This window comes from Vombatus ursinus, unplaced genomic scaffold (genome assembly GCF_900497805.2).
Source record: "Vombatus ursinus unplaced genomic scaffold, bare-nosed wombat genome assembly UNPS02014798.1, whole genome shotgun sequence".
NCBI classification, from domain to species: domain Eukaryota; kingdom Metazoa; phylum Chordata; class Mammalia; order Diprotodontia; family Vombatidae; genus Vombatus; species Vombatus ursinus.
Window position 1 is genome coordinate 48,596,367 of NW_020954576.1, and position 21,649 is coordinate 48,618,015.

Consider the following 21,649-nt stretch of genomic DNA (forward strand, 5'->3'; position numbering starts at 1 on the left):
AAATAAGGAAGCTAGAAAGGGAAAAGGAAGAAAAGGAATAGGACAAAGGAAAAGTGGGGAGAAGAAAGAAGGGGAAGGAAGGGAAAAGAAAAGGGAAGAGGGAATTGTGGAGGATAGAAAGGAAAGAGTAGGGGGAAAGGGAAAGAAGAGGAGAAGGAAGAAAAAGGGGGGAGGGAAGGGAAAGGGGAGAAAGGAAACGAACAAAGAAGGAAGATGGAGAAAGGGAGGGAGGAGACAGAGGGAAACAAAGAAAGATGAAGAGGGAAGCAATGAGCTCCGCACTCCAAGACAAAGCAAGAGTTGAGAAAATAGGAAAAGGAAAGGAGACAGATGGAAAGGGTGACGAAATAAGTCAGTGAGGCAGTGAGAGGAGAAAGAAGAGTATTTGGCAAAGCTGAAACACTGTTGGGGGGTGGGGAGAGGAAGAGCCTCCATAATAAAGACAGCCGTAGAAAAAATAAAAGCTGGACCTAGAAGGTTAATAGTTTTGAGCACTCCCCTCCCTGAGGCTAGTGTGATACAGAGAAAAGGTCACTAGACTGGGTGGAGGCCAAGTATACTAGATTCAGTGGGAATCAAGAGAATTGAGTTCTAGACCTGACACTGTTCACTATCCGTGTGATCTTGGACAAGTCACTTCACTTTTCTAAGCCTCAGTCTCCTCATCTGTAAAATGGGCATAATAATACTTGTACTACTTACTTCAATAGGGCTATAATAAGCAAAATGCTAAATATATGATAATGGCAATAATAATGAATTAGACCTTCTATCATCCAGGAGTTGGAAGAAACACGAGCAACGAACATTTTCCAATTCAAATCCTGAATACACAGTCAAGGTTAGGCACTCCCAGGGCCCTGTGATGCTTTATAGATGACCATTGGTCATGGAAGTGAGCCTTCCACCTCCCCCATTGCCACAGACACCTGGGCACACACATTTGCAGAATCATCCTCTTCTGCCTCCTCCAATTAGCACACATACACCCAATAGGCAGCTCAGCTCTCTGCATGAATCTTGGAAATAAATCCCACCAAATGCCTGCACCCAGCTGTCAGCCCCCATATCTGGAATTGTCTCCACTGATACTATGCACTTCCCTTTACCACCTCTCCCTCCCTCCTCCCCAGCCCAATCCAAGTGATATTGCACAAGTGATGATGACTAGGCTCCTGGGAGATGCAGAGCAGGCAATGACACTTGTTGGACAACTCCCACCTGCTAAGCCAGGCAGGCTCTGAGAGTCAACCTCCTGGCTACCTCAGTTCAATGTCTGGCTGTGACAGAGGAAAGCCATCTGGATTAAGGATCATTTTTTTATTCTCCTTCCTATCCACCATGAAGACTTATTTACCACCCCATCCCTTCTTACAGTCCTAGTTTAGAGAGAAAATGTTCCTTTCAAGGGCTTCTAATTTACAAATCTGACAAGTCTGTTCTCTCAGCACCTGCTCCCTCCTTTAACCATGATACCTGAAGCAGGCTTCTGGGAGAGGCTAATGGTCCCATTTGAACTGATGGTCTCCATAAAGGTGAGGCACTGGACTATGGAACAGATTTTGAGTGGTGCCCAGTAATAATGCCTCTAGTGCCAAGTCTTGCACACAATAGGCATTTAATCAATGTTTGCATGAAATTAAATGAATTGATGGTAATCCAGCTGAGGCTCAAGAAATGTTCTGACATCATGGAGCAGCCTTCTTCTATGTGCTCTTCTCTAAGGGGGACTGTGATTTGCCCAGTGTAGATCATACAGGCAAATGTCCACCCAATAGATCTAGTGCTGGAAAGAACCTTAGAAACCAGAATCCAACCCCTTTATTTTCTAGATGAGCAAACTGAGGCTGAGAGGTTAAATGATGTGCCCTGGTTCACTCTACTAGTAGGTGTCTAAGGCAGAATTTGAACTCAGATCTTCCTGAATCCAAGCCCAGCATTCCATCCACTGTGCCACCTGGCTCCTCCCAAGGACAGGGGTTCCTTCTCAGCAGCCCTAAGAAAACAGATGAGGCACCCTGCCAGATGGGAACAGTCAGATCTGCATGCCCAGCCCTACCCCAGGCCCTTTCAGAAGCTCACACATGCTCCTCCACCTCCTGCCTCCTAAGCTGTGGTCTGTTTCCTGACATTAACCTAGCCCCATCCATGTGACACTCCATTCTTCTTCCTTCTCTCTAGATACTAAGATGCCCATCGTGCTTGTATGAATTGATGAGGAGTGATGGGAGCTGAACTAGGAGACCCATTAATACTAATGACCACAACACTTCAAAGGATGACAACTTAGAAACACTTAAGAACTCTGATTGAAAAAAATAAATAAAAATAAACTCTGATCAATGCAATGACCAATCCCAACTCCAGAAGACTTTGATGAAACATGCCTCCTACCCCTTGCTGAGGGGAGGCAGAGGATGAGCTATCTCAGACACAACCAATACAACGCAAACTTGTTTGGCTTGGCTATGCTTATTTGTTACAGGGGAGAGCTTTTATTTGAGGGGAGACTTGGGAGGGTAGCAAAGTAACATCAAAAAAAGAAGAAAAAAAGAACATCAATGAAACATTTTAAAATAATACACAACTTAACCCTGATTGCCTCACCAAAAAGAAAAAAAAAGAATACACAGAGGAAAGATGGAAGTTATAAGGCAAAACAGAGAAGCATGGCAACATTGTTACTACCATGTTAAATTTAATATGTATTTTGAAAAACAAGCTGTATGTAATAGACCCATGAAGTCATACACAATCATCTTTTTCTGGCTTTCTTTGTATATGGAAACACCTAACGTTTGTTGGTGATTTTCTCCTTGATAGTTTTAATTAAAAAAAAAAAAGATGTCACTCATGCCCAGAGCAAAGGAACTATCCAGTGGCAGACACTAGATACTGCCTGGACTATCATCCTCCTGGTGATGACAAGCCAATAGGAGGGGCTGCTTACAAACACAACTCCTCAACACTTCAAGGATGCCAACTCCCCTTGTTAGATTGAAAGGCAGGTTTTTCTTGAGGTCAGATGGGGACAAAGAAAAACAGGCTTTAAGTCAGCAAGGGATCTTAGAGTTCATACACTCCAACCCTGCCCTGGTCTTAGAGATGACGAAAGAGGTCCAGAAAGGAGAAGTGATTTGCTTCAGGTCACACAGTCAGCAAGTGGCAGAACTGGGATTTGAACCCAGATCCAGTATTCTCGTTATGACATTGTGTATCAGGAAGCCTGCAAAGGGAACTTTGCACTTTCACTATCGGCACCAAGAGCTGGGCAGACAGGCATCTGGACTTTTAATAGGAACTGAACAGCTTCCCATCAAAGGCAACTCTAAGCCCAAGAAAAACTTGTGAGGCTCTGCTGGCCTCTCTCACTTCAGCCTGTCCAGACCGACCTCAGGTCAAGGCTGACCCTAGGTCTGTCCGTGCACCACCACCCTGGCTGGGCCTCCCAGGGCTTGGGAACCACTGAGCTAATGTCTGCTGTGCACTCTGTTGCACTGAGCTGGTAAGATGTTCCTGGAGAGCTGGGGATGGGCCAGGAAGGATATGGGGTCCATGCCAGAGGCTTCTTCCAAGTCCAGGACTCCAGCTGGAATTACCCCTGCAGATTCAGCTCAGAAGGAATTTCTCAGCTCATCTTTTATTGACTCTGGGGTCTGGCAGGAAGGGCAAATGCTGGTCAAAAAAAAAGTTTTCACCCTCCCACTGCCAGCCACCTGACAACTGAGCTGATTGATCTCACTTGGGAAAGTTAGGATAGGATTGTGCACTTGGAGGCAGGAAGGGACATGAGTTCAAATCCTGCCTCAGACACTTCCTAGCTCTGCAAGTCATGTAACCTTCCTCAGCCTCAGTTTCTTCATCTGTAAAAATGGGCATAATAATGACACCTACCTCACAGGGCTGTTGTGACCACCACCAAATGTGACAACATATATAAAGTGCTTTGTAGACTTTAATATATAAATGCTAATTATTATTAGCTCCCATCTCTCAATGGAGATCATCATTTCTTAACTTGGAGTCCATGAACTTGTTTGTTCTAGATAAAATCTTTGGATAGCTATATTTCAGCATAATTGGTCTATTTACTCCTATGTATTTTATTTTAGAATTCTTCCTAGGGCCTAGAGTCAGGAAGATTCATCTTCCTGAGTTCAAATCTGGCTGTGTGACCTCGGACAAGTCACTTTACCCTGTTTGCCTCAGCTTCCTCATCTATAAAATGTGTTGGAGAAGGAAATGGCAAACTACTCTAGTATCTTTGTGAAGAAAACCCCAAATGAGGCTATGAAGAGTCAGATACAACTGAAAATGACTCAACAACAAAAATCTATTTTATGCATTTAAATGCATGGTTTTGAGAAGGGTTCATAAACTTCATCAGACTGTGCAAGGGGTCTATGACTCAAAGAAAGTTAAGAACCTCTGCTCTATGGTACTGCCCAGCCCCCAAACCCACTTTACTAGCTGTGTGACTGTGGGAAAGTCACAGCATCTCTAATACTGCTTCCTCTTCTCTAAAATGGGAATAATAACTCCCCTGCCTCCCTTACAGGGTGATGTGAAGATTTTATGAGATGAGAAAGCACTTTGAAAGCTGTTATTTTCCTATTATTCCTCCTTTCATAGGGGGATGAAGGTTAACAAAATGAGTAATAATGGCAGTTCACAATTATAGTTTTAATGTTTGTTCATAATAATCTTGTTAGGTAGTGCGAAGAAGTTTCCCTACTTTACAAATGTGGGATACTGAGGCTGGGATAAGTCACACAACTAATAAGAGACCTGGAACATGGACCTGATTCTACATATAATGATTCCAAATCTGGTTCTTTCCCCACCATACCAAGGACCGAAAGAAAAAAAAAAGTAGAGGCCTTAGAAATCATTCGTCCCTTAATAATCCCAACTGATGGCTCCAGAGGAACAGCTGGGAGGGAGGGAGGGAGGGAGGGGGAGAGGTGGTTTGTTTATCTAATACCAACTGACATCTTTGTTGATGGGGGCTGGGCAAATATTTCTGGGGCCTGGTCCTGCAGTTAAAAGAGGGCCCAGGCTTCTGGCCTTCTCCTTACCTGGCCTTGTTGAGGGATGAGGGAAGAGACATCCCATCTCACTCCCAGGGGGGGACACTGGAGAGTACTAAACACCCACAGTCAGCTGCTTTTGAAACACTGACTCTAAGTGTTCCCGGGACCTTTACTGTGGACAGTTGGGATGGGAAGGGAGACACTGATCCACCCAGCTGGCTGGGTATTGCCCTAGAAGTATAAGAAGCTTTTCTCCCTGAGTCTGGGAAATCAAGTCTTTAGACAGACTTAAGGCAGGGCAGTCCCTCCCTACAGCCTAATGTCAGATGAAAGGAGCTCTCAAGGAGAAGGCGTGCAGCTGGTTGAAGCCCTAAGGTGTTTTCTTTTTGAAAATTTATTTTTATTCTGAACTTTACACTAAATAAAATGGGCATTTCCCCATACATAGTAGAACAGGAAAAGGTCTGTACATGGAACTGTACATCTCTATTTTGCATAGCTTGCTTTTCTTTTTTAAGTAAATAATAATTTCAACCTATACAACAATATGTAATAGCTTTCAATATATACAGCCTATACAACAATATATACAACCTTTCAGTATATACAACCTATATAAGCAATAGATTTCGAAGCTGTCCTGCTTGTCTGTGCTTCCTTTTGGCCATCCTGCATTAAAAAAAAAATAAAGATTCCTCAATGACCATTTTATTTCTTTTCTTGCTGCCCTATCCTCCTGTCCTTGCCATCTTGAATTGGGTTGAGGGAGGGAGTTGGGGGGGTGGGGAGTGGAAAGTGGTGGAGAAAAACAAAGCCTTTGTTACAAATATGCATAGCCAAGCAAAATTAATTCCCACAAAGGCTGCGTCCAAAAATGTATGTTTTATTCTGCATCTTGAGTCCTACTTATCTTTTCCATTATAAATTCCCAAGATTTCCCCTCCAAAGTCTGGGCCTCAGAGTAGGATGCTTCACCAGAGCTAGTTCAAGAATCCCCAAGTCCTTGGAAAATGAGGAGAGGCGGCTCCTCCCCCTGGACTCAGAGCCTTTTCCCCTTTCATTTATCTGGCCCTGTTCCTCCTCCAAAAAAGCATCTAATGCACACTCAAGGGGTTGGCTAAATTGCCTCAACATTTTAAAGCAAGATCTAAGTGTGAATTATCATTGTAATGTTTATTTCAATTTAGGTACACAAGGACCAAAAGCCACAACTTGCATCACAGACAAAGCCACAAATGAAATCATTCAGTGTCTCCTCTGTGTAAAGCATCAGTAGAGGTTCGGGTTTACATTATTTAAATAGTTTGGCCCAGGTTTCAAGCATGAATTAGTCTTTTCTAGGCACTTTCTGTTTCACCCTTCTTTCCATGGGCTCCCCCTGATTCTGAAGGTTTCTTGTCATTTCCTGCTAATTCTAAGCCACGGACAGGATTACTCCTCTCCATTCCCTTGGTTCAAGAAAGAGCAGGACCCTTTTCTGTCTGAGCTTCAAGTACAATCATCAGCTTCAAGAAGAATCTGCTCCCTTAATAGTCACCTGAACCCCAAATCAGCTGTTGTCGTGTGGACTCCACTTCCTCTCCCCACCCCAGGAATTTGCTGAACTAATCTCTCTTCTGAACAGGGCTCTGTTCAGCTGTCCTGAAATGCCCCCACCAATCTCCAGTAGCCCATCATGGGACTCTTAAACACTCCATTCCCTTATCCTTTAAAAGCATCAAGTTATGAGCTATGAGCCCCTTGAGAGCAGTTCTGGCTTTCGTCTTTCTTTGTACCCCCAGTGCTTAGCACAATCCCTGGCACACAGTAGGTATTTAATAAATGCCTGTTGGCTGACTGACTGATTACGAAGTTTATCCAGCCTCCCAATAGGGATAAACACATTGCCCTCCCCAAGGGAGTCACATCTCCAGCCCCTACCTACCTGACTGTGCTTCTTTTCTGATAACATTATAATCATTCACTAGTCTACAGCTCATTTCTCCAGCCCAAGACAAACTGCACACGTTCAGGGAATGTCTTTTGTTTTATTGGCCATACGACCTCATAGAAGGAGAGGGAGGGTTACCTAGCCCTTCCACAGGGCCCCCCTACCATAACTCATCCAAGCAAGGGATCTCTCTGCACTTGACAGAATCTCACCCCTCACCAGGAGAATCGAGTCATTTTCACATTTCAAGATAGTCAATAGTCAATATACATTTATTAAGCTCGTACTATGTGTACCAAATAACTTCTCCTCCACCCCCCACATATCACCCCCACCGATCCTGCCAGGATGTTTTTTTACTCTCACATTTCCTCTAAGTCATGACTCTTAACCATGTTCTCCTACATCCCTAGTTCCTACCCTACCTGTCTTTCCAGATCTCCTCTTGGACCCTATTATTTAGCCTTCTCAGCCTGAGTTTCTGATCCTGCGTCTCCTAGTCCTCTACTAGGCCGTCTGGATCTCACATCCAGGAACTATTTAGGGAGGTCAAACACCTTTCTCATTTCCATTATCTCCCAACATTCTCAAGGACAGAAGATGGGGCTACAGCTGAGATTCTCCTGGGACAATAGGACAAAAAACCTAGTGATTTCCTGTCTCCCATATCTTTCTGGACCTGTCTCTTCCCTGTACCACCCCCCCCCCACCACACACACACACACACACACACACACACACACACACACACACACCTAGGATGAATCAGCCTGTAGAGACAATCTGAGGTGCCTTCTCTCCACATACCCCTACCCACCTCCCTATTTACATGGGCTCAGAATATCTCTCTCCTCTAACATATTGAGGACCTCACCTGCCCATGTACCATCTCCAAAAGCCGTGCTGGTGATGGGGTCCCAGGATCTCTGACCCCCCAGCTCTCTGTGGATTGGGTCAGGCTCAGGATGTCACTGTCCCTGGGAAGCGCCAGCCTTGCCTTGGGAAGAAGGGACCTTCTAGCCGGCACAGCACAGCAGGGCGTTTGATAGGTCCCGTGGTTGTCTCATCTGAGTACCAGCCCTGGGGGATTAGGGACGGATTGCTCTGAAAGCCTTCCCATCCCTCCCCCACCCCTCCCCCAGCACTGGTGGTACTGTGCATTCCCATCTGGCAGCTTCCTGGCAGGTCACCAAGGAGGGATCATTGGGAGTTGGACCTAGCTGGGGTGGGGGGGAGGGTTCTCCCAGTAGGACTGTCCCATTCCCTAATCCCAGCTAGTTGTACTAGGAACTCAGCTAGCACAGAGATGAGCAGATGTGACAATAAGCCATTCCTGATGCAGGTGGGAGCAGTAAAGTTATTGCCATGAACACGTGTATAGGTACCACTCACAGACACGATTCTCTCTCTCTTTTTTTGGGGGGCAATCAGGGTTAAGTGACTTGCTCAGGGTCACACAGCAAGTGAGTGTTAGGTGTCTGAGGCCAGACTTGAACTCAGGTCATCCTGACTCCAGGGCTGGTGCTCTCTCCACTGCGCCACCTAACTGCCCCCACAGACACATTCTTGCTCGCAGCTAACAGAACACACACACACACACACACACACACACACACACACACACAAATGCATGTGCAAAACCAGCTCCTTGCACTTACACATACATGCATATACATATACTCATATTTATGATACAGTAGCACATTGTTACAGGAACATGTGCACATTCACACTCAAACCCCTACATTGACATGTACACACCTGTGATTCCCTCTGCACAAACCACATCATGAATCAGTCCAAAAGCATCTATGAAGCACTTATCATATGTTGGACACTATGCTAGGAGCTAGGGATACCAATACGGAGGAAGAAGCAACCCCTGTCCTCAAAGAGCTTACTTACTCCATACCAGCAAATGGAGTGAACCCTGGAATGAACCATCTAGTCCAGGGGTTCTTTTCCTGTTCTGTGCAACGAATCTCTCTGGCAGACTGGTGGAGCCTAGGGACCCCTTCTCAGAATCATGTTTTTTAATGCATAAAATGAAATTCAGAGGATTATAAAGGAAACCAATCACATAGAAATAAAATTATCAAAATATTTTAAAAAGCAAGTTCATAGACCCCGAGTTAAGAACCTTTGCTCTAGTATAAGCCTTTCATTTTATAGATGAGGAAACTGAGGCCTCAGGAGGTTAAGTGACTTCCTCAAGGTCATATAGGTAGTGAGCAATAGAGGTTAGATTTGCATTCAGGTCTTTCTCTCATATTGCATGGTCTCAAAACTTTAAGGGCTGCCCATAGTTGTATCTCTTACATCCATCCCCTCTCTTTTGTATGCCCACTGCCATCACCCTACGATAGGTCCTTGTTACTAGATCAGCAGCTCTCAAAGTATAATCCAGGCAGCTCTGAGAGTCCCTGAGATCCTTCCAGGGGGTCCATAAGATCAAAACTATTTTTATAAAAATACTAACCGTTTTTATTTCCAAATTGATAACTGTTGATAGACAGAAGCCATGTAAACAAAATTTCTTTGGATAGTCCTCAATAACTTTTAAGACTATAAAGGGCTCGCCCAAGACCATAAAGTTTGAGAAATGCTGACCTGGGCTATTAAAATAATTTTGTAAGAGTTATTCCTGCTCCCACCCTCTACCAGCTCCAATCTGCCTTTGGTACTGCTGTCACACACATCTTCCTTACCCAGAGATCACAAATCTGATCTCCCACAGTAGGGGACCCTCTTACTTTTCCAGTCTTATCTCACATTACTCTCTTCCAAGCACTATGTGCTCCAACTACACGGGATTACTCTTTCTCCCTCTTCCTCCCTCAACAAACTTCATTCTCCCATCTCTGTTCCTTTTTTCTGGCTGTTCCCTATGCCTGGGAGGGATATCTGCCCTCCCCATCTTTACCTACTAAATTCCTACCTATCTTTTAAAGCTCAACTCAAATGTTACTTCCTAAAGGAAGCCCTTCCTTATTTTCCTGAGAAAGGCCTTTCTTCCCACCACCTCCACTCCATTTCTTCCTCCCCCTTCCACCCCTCCCCCCTTTTTGGGTTAACTCACATATCCTATTATCTTGTATGTTATAGTTACATACATATAGTTGGGGGTATCTTTTTTGCACCATATATATGATTTCATTGGTACAGAGAACTCCCAGTGAGGAAACTCCCTTCACCAATGCAGACCTCCACCTGCCCTTCAAACTGTATATCCTTAGAGAGTTTCCTGGAACACTGAGAAAGAAGTTGTGACATCTAGGTTCACACAGACTGTAAGCATCAGAGTCAGGAATTGAACTCAGAGCTTATTGACCCCACTTCCTACCTGTCCTGTCCTTCTGACTCAACTGTCAACTCTTTGATGTTAGAGATTGTCTCTTAGCCAAGCTGAGCACAGCATGTTGCATACACTAGATGCTTAATAAATGTTGTATTATGCTTAGGAGCCATGGGCTGGTCTTAGGATCATAGGGTTATGGGTTTAAAGCGGCAAGGGTTTTTAGAAGCTCTACCTGTTATAGGTGAGGAATTTGAGTTACAAAAGGATTAAGTGACTTCCAACTGATTCCAGCAAATCAGTCTGGCCCCAAAGTCTCCTAGTAAAATCAAGACCTACCTAATCTACCCAATTTCCTTAGACCCCAAGATTTCTTTTAATTAGAGAATGTTAGAGCTGAAAGAAACCTCAGAAAGCATCTAGCCTAATCCCTTCCTCAGACAAATTGGTAAGCCAAGGTCCAGAGAAGTCAAGTAATTTGCCAAAGTCACACAGTTTGTGAAGTAGCAGAGACAGAACTAGAACCCTGGTCTCCTGACACCCAATCCAGTGTCCTGATACCAAGTCCATACCAGTCTGAGGCTGGAATCACAGCCTTACTTTGAGCCTCTCTCAAGAGATTAGCTTTCCCTGACCTGCACCAGACCCTGTCCAGCAAAGCAGCTTCAGAGACGAAACAAATGAGGCCAACATACAGCTTTGTCTACCTCTCGGGACTTCATCACGTTTCCAATCAGCAGAAGAAACTCTGAGTAGCCAGTAGAGGGAGCCAGGAGTCCACAGAACTGGGAGAAGCTTGCCAAGGGAAGAAAGTGGCCGGGGTTGGCAGACTGGGATTTCCAGGCCTCTATAATGACCTCCTCACAACAGATCCAAAGGGCCTCACGGTCATCCAATTGCGCACTGGAGGTCCCAGCCAGGGACTCAGGCCTTATATATAGGGTGAGCAAGATTATGCTATCAGTATCCTGCAGCTCAAGAAGGAGCAGGGAGATAAGAGCTGCTGGTTGGTATCTTTGGGTTCCCTGCTGCCAAAAAATAGGGTGGAGGTAGGGGGGACATGGGGAAACCCAAGGAAATCACCCTGCACCCATGATGACCTGGACATGTGAGTCATGAGATTTACAAAAACCTAATAAATATTTGTCATTGACGATGACTTGGGGTATCTGAGGTCAAGGATCTGGGTTAAAGTTAGCATATACAGAAGAACAGGAGGCTAGAGCTTGGTGTCAAGGGGGGTTGGGGAGTGTGGGAAGAGTGCCCAGAAAACTACCTCAGCTTTAGACCCAGAGTCTTCACCCAGAGGCCACAGCTGGATTTCAAGGAGTGTACGAAGTTGGATGGGGAAAAACAAATTACATCTTTATTTCAATATAACTGGTTTCCTTTGTAATACTACATACTTTATTTTATGCATTAAAACATGAGTCTGAGAAGAGGTTCACAAAAAGAATTAAGGACCCCTAGGTTAGATATGTGCTACAAATTCATCTACAAGGCAGATGACTGTAGCAAGTTTACCCATACCATACCAACACACACTTACTGAGCATTTAGTGTGTGCCATGCCCTGGGCTAGCATGTCATGGGAACTTTGAAAGTATAACACATGGACCCTACCCTCACAGCTGAATTAAAAGGAAGAGACACAAACACAGAAAAAGAAATACACAACACATCAATAGCACTAAAGATGACAAAAGAAATGCCAGAAGGTAATCTATGATGTTAATCAAAAAGCATTTACTCAGGCCCTATTATGTGCTAGCACCATAGCCTCATGGGCTTTGGGGATTAGATGATGATCTAATCCAGGGGTTCTTAACCTTTCTGGTGTTATGGACCCCTTTTTGGTGGTGGTGAAGCCTGTGGTCCCCTTGTCAGAGTGATGCTTTTAAATGCATAAAATAAACTATATAAGATTATCAAGAAAACCAATTATATTATAATAAAGATATATTTTTCCCATCCAAATTCAGAGACCCCCTGAAATCTATATATGGACTCCCAAGGTGGGGTCTCAGATTAGGAACCCCTAGCCAAAGTACTTGAAAGAAGACCACAGGTTCTAGTTTTGGTTCTTCTACATAACACATTAGGAAATGTTTCCTTAATATGACATAAATTCAATTTAAGTGCTTGGTGCTGGAGGTGGCAAAGTTGAGATAAGGCAAGGATGCCTCACCTTATGGCGCTTACAGTCTAGTGGGGGGGGAATGCATATAACTACAATACACAATATTACGAAAATTAAATTGGTACAAGAAAAGTGCTATGTGAGGGTCAGAGGGAAAATGGTCATTGCTGATGGCAGGGACCAGGGAAGTCTTCAAAGAGGTCTTGGGGTGGGGAGAAAAGAATAAGCATTTATATAGCACCTACTATGCTCCAGGCATTGTGCTAAACTCTTTACAAATATTATCTCATTTGATCCTCACAACAACCCTTCGAAGTAGATGGTGTTATTATCCCCATTTTACCATTGAGGAAATTAAGGCAGACAGATTAAATGACCTGACCAGGGTCACACCCAGTAAGTGTCTACCCAGGGTGACACAGCTAGTAAGTGTCTGAGGCTGTATTTGAACTTGGATCTCCCTGACTCTAGGTCCAGTGGGCTGTCCCCTGTGCTACCTAGCTTCCTGATTAATGTCAGAGGAGAGCAACATCCTCTCCCACCCCCTACATCCTGCTTTTTCCAGCTCCTGCAAAACTGCTACCTTCATCCGGCCTTGGATACATAATACTTCCTAGCTGTGTGACTCTGGGCAAGTCACTTAACCCCAATTGCCTCACTAAAAAACAAAACCAAAAAAAACTGCTACCTTTAACCTTTCTTTGTAAGTGAAAGGAGGCAACAGCTTTGGAAAATGACAGAAGGGCTGAATGAGCTGAGCCCCTGGAATCTCTGTAGTCAGACACCTTGTTCACCATACCAAAAACATACTTTAGGCATCCTTAGGATTCCTAAGCATCAGCCTAGCCTACAGCACATTAGTCAAACGCCCTGGGGATTTTTTCCAGTGTCCCCTAGGGTCTTGCCATCACCCCTGTTTGGAAGTCTCAGTTCCACCCCAGGGAGGACTTTCTGCTCAGCACATTTACCCAGCAGCAGGTGGGAGAGAGAAATCACCATCTGCTAAAAGGGAAGGAAAAGATAGGGTAATGACTGGCAGACAGTCTAACAGGAGGGAGAACAGCAACCCTAGCCTTACACTTCTCTCCAAGGCTCTGTTCTCTTCTTGAGTATAACAGAAAAGTGCTGGACTTGGAATCAGGGGAAACCAAGACCCAACCTTCTCCTCTGACTGATGCCTACTAGCTATGTGACCAGTGGAAAGTCACTTAACTTCTCTGAAATTCTATTCCCTCATCCTCCACAGATAATTATAGAACCTAGCTCACAAGGTTGTTATAAGGATTAAATGAGGTAATGTATGTTAAAGCATTTTACAAGTTTTAAAGTGATACAGAAATGTTGGCTATTATTTTTCTTTCAGATCCAGAGAAAGATCTAAAATACAAGGTGGTAGCATCTCTTGCTCCTGAGTCAGGGATTCTGTATACATTGGGTAGAGGAACTCAGCACAGAGAAGCTCTGTTTTCTGGACACTGATGCCCCACAATCGGTCTTCAATAAACATCTGTTGAATGAGTGAATGGATGAATGAATGAATGAATGAAGAAAGAAGAAAGGTTCAAAGTGGGCAGAACAAACTCATTCCTGCAGACTCAAAGGCAAGAGTAAAAACAATAACTTTGAATCTTGAGAATTCTGATCAATGCAATGATCAACTATAGTTCCAGAGGACCAATGATAAAGCCAGCTGTTCACCTCCTGGTGGAGAGCTGATGGACTCAAGGTGCTTAAGGAGGCCCAGATTTTCGGTCATAGCCAATGCGAGTGTTTGTTTTGCTTAACTACATGTATTTGCTACAAGGGTTTTCTTTTTCTTTTTTCCAGTGGGGGAGGGGAAGATGGAGTAAGAGGAAAAAATACTTATTAATTGAAAAGAATTATTTAAAAAATAAAGAAAATTTTGAAAGAAAAACTTAAATCTATATAAGAGTAAATTCTTTCTTGGGGGCTGACAGGGAAGAAGGTGCGGCAGCACCCTCAAAGAGGAGGCCTAGTGGCCCTGTTGAGTGATATACCCTCTGGGAGTCAGGGGACTCCAACCACCAAAAACGGATTTAAATCTTTGTTGATTGACTACAAGTTAGGTTTATGTTGTCCTGAGGCTCCTTCTACAGAACTTTTTTTTTTCCCTGGGACAGGGGAAGGAGACAATAAAAGTATCCACCTAGATTCTACCTGGGTGAGTCAGAGGGAGCCAGAAATGTGATTTTATGATCCAGCCATTTTGGAGAGCAATTTGGAACTAAGCCCAAAGGGCTATAAAAATGTGCATACCCTTTGACCCAGCAATAGCACTTCTAGGGCTATATCCCAAAGAGATCACACAAACGGGAAAAGGACCTACATGTACAAAAATATTCATGGCAGCTCTTTTTGTGGTGGCAAAGAATTGGAAATTGAGAGGATACCCATCAATTGGGGAATGGATGAGCAAGTTGTGGTATATGAATGTAATAGAATACTATTGTGCTATAAGAAATGATGAACAGGCTGACCTCAGATAAACCTGGAAAGACTTGTATGGTCTGATGCTGAGTGAAGTGAGCAGAACCAAGAGAACGTTGTACACAATAACAGCCACATTGTGAGATGACTAATATTGATAAACTTAACCTTTCCCAGCAATACAAAAATCTAAGACATCTCCAGAGGACTTGTGATGGAAAATACTATCCACACCCAAAGAAAGAACTATGGAAGCCGAATTGCTATTTTTTTTTCTCTTCTGTTGAGTTTTGTTTCCTCTTTCTGATGGTTCCTCCTGTTGGTTTTAATTTCTACTTACAATATCACTAATGTGAAAATATGTTTAATATGAATGTAAATGTATAGCCTATATCAGATTATGCGCCGTCTTGGGGAGGGTGGTGGGGAGGAAGGGGGAGAAAAATTTTAAACTCAAAAGCATATGGAAGCGATTATTGACAAATAAAAATAAATTAATAAAAAAAGTAAAAAAAGAAAATAAAGAAAAAAGTAAAGAGACATAAAAAAAAAAAAAACGTGATTTCAATAGCAATGAAAGGACAAAGAATGAGGAAGACTCAGAAAAAAGACAAAAACCCAAAGCAAATTGGTTTGGGGAAAGATGGGATGAGATAAAGAACAACTATAGGTCTGCAAATAAAAATGCTGTTTAATGGAAATTCTATCAACCCTACAATTCCCAGTTTTGGAGGTCTGGACCTAGAATGGAAATCCCATGGTTCTGCTGCCTCTCCTTTGGAATGGCTCATGGTCTCTACAAACACTGCAGTATCTCAGAGATGTAACTGAATTTTAATAAAATCTGGTCTTATTTCATTTACACTGGCTACAAGAAGGTACTGCAACTTCCACATATCTTACTTACTTGAAAGTGAGACCTTTCAAAACAAATGGGCTTCCCCTCCACCTCAGAATGGGCTTTTGGAGAGACAAGGCAGTGTGACACAGAAACAGAGTCAGAAGACTTGGATTTGCATTTCATCTCTGCTACTTAGTACATGTATGATCCTGGGCAAATTACTTCATCTCTACTGGCCATAGTTTCCCCATCTACAAAATGAGAGGACTGGAATAGATTTAATTCAGCCTTTAAGAACCTACCTACCATATGCAAGAAACTGTTGGGCTCTGGATACTGAGGGGAAAAAAATCAAAACAATTACCCAAGAAGGAGACATTCTACTTGTTCCTCAACTCTAAACTGTATGAAATGATAACTTTCCCTACTGCAGTGTTTTGCACATAGTAGGCACTTAATAAAAGCCTTAATAAATGTTTGATTGTATCTTCCTAGCAATATTCTCATTCTCCACTCAGAATCTCTTGGTTTCTATCGCCTTTGCTGCTTTTCTGTTTTCTTTATTTTGCTAATCTTTCACTTCTCTTTCAGTCTCACCCCCCCCATCTGTATGATTTTGGGCAAATCCGTCCTTGGGCCTCAGTCTCCTCATCTGTAAAATGAAGGAGTTGGATTACATGGCCTCAGAGGTCCCTTCTGGCTCTAGCGGTATGATCTAATTACCTGCCTCATTTTCTTCCATTTTGACTTTGTTATCCTTTTCATTCTTTCCTCTCTCCTCTCTCCACCTCTCCCCACCCCCTCACCCCATCTTCCTGCCTGTTTTTCCCTTCCCTTCCTTTTTCTTTCTCGTTTTCAACAATGCACTAGCACACAAGTCACTGTCAGGAGGGGGAGGGGAGGGAAGGAAGCGCAGGCCGTAGGAGCCCAATGGCATCCAAAGATGCTAAATTTAGTGGTTTAGAACAGGACAGCCTGGAACTCCGGGAGCCTGGACCGCAGCAAGGAAATCTGCCATCCAAGATTCCTCCTTCAAAAGTGAGGGATTCACATGATAAAAGTAAAAGAAAACATCCTTCCTTTTTGTTGACGATATAACTGATAAAAGTGGAAAGAGATAGTGGTATCAGTGGTAACCATTCTCCCAGGTTGTTTTGCATAACATTTCAGGGAATGCACTTTGTGAGGAGTTGGTTGCGTTATGTTTTCTGTGTCTACAGAAGACAAATAGATCAATCCTTTTTTTTTTTTTTAAGAAAAAAAAATGTTGGGTTTGCCTTTAACTCACCTCTCTTTCTACCTGGCTCATCCATGAAAGTTAATATTCATTATTTCCTCTCTTGCTTACATCCCTTTTCATTTACAGCCAGATCCGCCTGCACGGAATCTCGTAGGATCCTAGATAGAGGGCTCGAAGAGACCTCGAAGGCCCTGACCCTCATTCTACAAATGAGGAAACTGAGGCCCAGGGAGATTAAGTGATTTGGCCAGGGTTACACTAGCAGAAACACTTGGAGGCAGAATTCTAACCCAGGTCCTCTGACTCTAGGGCCAGCGTTTTTTCCTACTGCGCCATGCTCACGCTACCAAATTTAACTTAGCAAACATTCGCTACGTATGTGGCCCTGTGCTAGGTGTTGAGGATACAAAGAGAAACAGAACGGTTTTTGTTCTGAAGGAACAAAATGGGGGCTGAGGAGAATATAGCATGTACACAGATAAGTAAATCTGAACCTCTCCTCCCCACCCAAGGACATCCAGCACAGAATCACGTATCCTTCAGAGTGAATTGGGACAACAAGGGTACCAAGGTTTCCTGGGAGTAGATAGGGAGCCCTATCCATATATGACCCAATACAGACAGGCCTAAAGCATAAAGTGGTAGGGAAGCTTATACTTTGTGGCTTCTGACTAGCGGCATACAGGGAGAATTGTATATACAAATGTGTCTTGGGCAGAACTCTCTGTGTGTGGAAGTCCTTCTCGAGTAAGTGTGTGAGTGGGTAGGTGGGTGGGTGTAACACTGACACGGTACCAGAGACTGTTCCATAGAAACAGTCACTCACTTGAGTTAGCAGAGGCAAAGCAAAATTTGTGCCAGGCAGGGGGAAAAGATCCTTGATTTCACGCACTTTACATTCATGGCAACCGCCATAGGGAAGGGTGGGCTGGTAAAAAGCCAAGGACCAAGGGAGGAAGCCAGAATTCCTTTCCTGGAGGTCTTTAAGAAAAGAGAGAAATCTTTCCCTCAACATCATTTTCTTGGAATCATGCAGAACAGCCTCATCTGGAGACAGGGGGCTGAACAAGATGACCTTTACAGCGTCCTCCCAACCCCGTATCTCTGCTTTTTATCACAGGCTATCTTTGTGCTGGGGACACTATCAAAGGGGCTCGTCTGGTAAGTCTTAGAGTTTGGGCAAGGGATATGTCCACAATGCCATCCATCCCCCAAGGAGTTAACGGAAAGGCGCAGAGCCCAGATTATGTGCAGGGCTGAAGCCGTCTTTCTCAGGCTATGGAGAAACCTTATGTAATGGAGTTAATGTTACAGGCAGTTGTCTTTCTAGGACAGGGTTCACCTTTCCAGCAGCCCTAAGAAGGCCTCCTGGTCACAATATCGCCTTGGATCTGATTCTGCTTTTTGCTATGAGACTCACTAAATTACTCACCAGATGTGAAGGCAGCCCTTGATTTGGGGGAGGGGATCCAGGCAGTGGGCTATAAAGAGAGGAGGATGAGCAGGCAGCTAGATGGCGCAGTGGATAAAGCTCCGGCCTTAGAGTCAGGAGGACCTGAGTTCAAATTCGGCCTCAGACACTTGACACTTACTAGCTGTGTGACCCTGGGCAAGTCACTTAACCCCGATTGCCTCACCAAAAAAAAAAAAAAAAAAGGTTTCCTTCCAGCAGCCATACAAAAGCCTCATGATGGAAAATGCTATCCACATCCAAAGAAAGAACTATGGAGTTTGAATGCAGATCAAAGCACACTATTTACTAATTTTTTCCTTCTGTTGTGTTTAGTTTCCTCTTTCTGGTGGTTCCTCCTATTAATTCTAATTCTTATTTACAACATCACTAATGTAAAAATATGTTTAATAGGAATGTATATGTATAGCTTATATTAGATTGCATGCCATCTTGGGGAGGGAGGGAGGGAGGGAGGGGGAGAAAAATTTAAAACTCAAAAGCTTATGGAAGTGATTGTTGATAATTCAAAATAAATTAATAAAACATTCTGAAGAAGAAAAAATAAAGAGAGGAGGATGGAGACTCATCGAGCCCTCATTCAGATCTCTCTAGTAGCTAGACTGGCAGGGATGTTAAAGGGGGCCAAAGGAACAAGGATGCTAAAAACTCTAACAACTGCAGGACAAGTTAATGGCAGCAACCCCCTAGAAATTAATCTCACTTCCTGCCCAGCCCCCAACTCTCTGCTGTGGGTTTTTTGAGGACCTACTATCCTTGGAAACTTAGCTCACCACCCTTCAGTGAAGCTTAGGGAATTCCTTGGTTTCCCAGGGGACTAGAAGGCCTTATGTATGTGTGTCCATCTTTATTTCTATTTCAAGTCACTCTTTCCCTCCAAGCATAAATAAAGTCCAAACATAGTTTATACAAGAAGGGGTGGGGGTGGGGGAGAGAAGCAGGGATCAGGTTCATGATACTGTATTTCCATTGCCTCATCAAGCAGCAGAAGATCCCAGGGTAACATTTCACTTCTCAGGGATGTGGCCAGATCCAGGGAGGAATTTGCCTTGGTGACCAGGAGTACTGAGCTAACTCCCACGGCCCCCACCCACCCTGCCAGAGCAGGCTCCTCTCAGTCTGAAACCCAATGTCAGAGAACTCCTTCACCCCCGGCTGCTATTGGCTCTGGCATAAAGAGGTATGACACCTGAGACTCCAGTATGCCTTCCTCCCAGGCAAAGAGAGTCAGTGGGTGGTGAGGGAGCCAAAGCTGAAATGGATGGAACCCTGGAGAGGAGACTAGAGAATTAATTCAGCAGCTCTCCTCTGTATTTGGACTGGCTTCGCCTCCAAATCTCTACTGCCATTGTCAGCCAAGGTAGCCTTTGCTGAAGAATCATAAGAGACAAGGAGTCAGGTAGGAAGAGACCTGGATCAAAACTCACTCCGGTCCAGATCCCTAGGAATAATTCATTTAGAGATTCACTGTACCTCAAGTCTCCCCCTCCATACCTCTTTGGAAACCATACTTGTGTAGGGGGATAAGAAGGAAGGAGGAAGGAAGGAAGGAAGGAAGGAAGGAAGGAAGGAAGGAGAAAGGAAGGAAGGAAAAAAGAAAGGAAGGAAGGAAAAAAGGAGGAAGGAAAGAAGGAAGTAAGGAAAAAAGGAAAGAGCATTTAAGCCCCTACTATGTGCTAGTTACTGTGCTAAGTGCTTTACAAATATTATCTCATTTGATGTGATATTTGAATGAGTGGTAGGAAGTGAGTTTTCTAAAAAGAATCCAGATCAATAAGGGGCAGAATCAGGGATGGCACAGGGGAAGAGAGGAATGCAGTCTAATTCTAGAGGTTTGGTTGAACAGGAAGCATGCATCCTCATGGGAAAGGGCAATAGGGATAGAGAATGGACCTGTGATTTCATTAATATAGGGAACTCCCTGGACAAGGAAGCTCCATCTATCAGTGTCACCTTCACAGTTTTATAGCCTTCAAGAGCTGCCTAGAGCACTGAGACAGATGTTATATAACTTGCCCAACGGCACACAGCCAGGATGCCAGATGCAGGATTTGAACCCAGGTCTAGGGGTGAATTAAAAATAGGTTATCCTCACAAGAACAAATTCAATGAAGTCAAAAGAGCCGTTTATGATCCTCAAAACCTATCTCGTTGGGGAAGGGGCAGCTTTCCACTTTCTAAGACCTCTTCTGGTACGGTCTTCCACTGAAGCATGAGGTGTGCTATTTAGATTTGTGGAAGAACTTCCTGACTGTGAAGGCCGTGAGATCTCAAAAGGGCAGACTGCTGTGTTGGAGCCTGAAGGCCTCTGGGAATCGGAGGAGCTTTTAATCACTAATGAATAAGGATTCCTGGCAGATCAAAGGAACTGCTTCTCCCTAGCTAGCTGGAGCAGGGCACTGCCAAGGAAGGTTGCCTACCGGGCAATGCCAGATGCTGCTCTCTTGGTTCTGCCAGAAGAAACCCAAGGGTTCCAGAGTGGACAAGCAGATCATCCATGAGGCACAGGACAGAAAGGAGGAAGGAACTTGTCTGCTCTAACATCTCAAAGAGAAGGGGTGTGTGTGTGTATGTGTGAGTATTTTAAGATAAACGTGAAAGCACATACACACAGTTAAACTCACAGTGCAGTGTATGTGCATATGTGTACATGTGTACTGTAACTGAACATCTTTGCTCCAATGTGAATCTAGGCCAGAAGGTCCTGGTTACAGCCCAAATTCCTTTGCTCTCTTCGCCCTCAGTAGCTGAGGCTGATGCCCACTTAAGTTGCTTAATAAGCAACTTGGCCTTTTGGGTTTGGCTGCTGCAGAAGACAATATGGCCCGGTCGAACTTGGGTGGCACTGTGAGCATTGATTTTTCCACTGTTACCCCCTTCCTCCCATCCCGAACAGAGGAGAGAGGATGTTCAAAAACAGTTCTCAGAAAAGGCAATCTCACCCTTCCCCCACCCATCGGGCTCTAGACACATAAACAAGCAGGAATCCCTCAGCCCTTGCCAAGATCTTAGCCTTTTCTTGGCAAGGGCCTCCAGCTGGGGGCCTGTCCCTCACTAGCCAACCCTTGTGGTAAACATGGGTGTTTGTTTATGCCCATGCAGTGAGAAAATCTCAATCAGTTGCTAAAGCTGGAAGAGGAAATTAAGAGGCCAGGAAACCTGAGGTCTCCTCCCATTTACTGATTTACTGACTCCCTACAGTCTCCCTGTATGGGTCCTGGAGATAACACCCTGGTGTGGATGTTAGAAAA

The 21,649-nt window shown here is 44.1% G+C and overlaps 1 protein-coding gene across 3 annotated transcripts in view; it reads right to left on the bottom strand.

Moving 5' to 3' along the window:
- TMCC2 (transmembrane and coiled-coil domain family 2) overlaps window positions 1-21,649 on the bottom strand; it is a 65,734-nt gene that overhangs the window by 13,181 nt on the left and 30,904 nt on the right. Inside the window, exon 1 of one of the 3 annotated variants that reach the window (XM_027870659.1) lies at window positions 10,966-10,995. The exons of the other annotated variants lie outside the window; for them this stretch is intronic. Within the exon in view, the coding sequence (XP_027726460.1) occupies window positions 10,966-10,980 (15 nt within the window). The 5' untranslated portion in view covers window positions 10,981-10,995. Of the gene's footprint in view, window positions 1-10,965; window positions 10,996-21,649 lie in introns of those variants that run through there. 3 annotated transcript variants of the gene reach the window in all.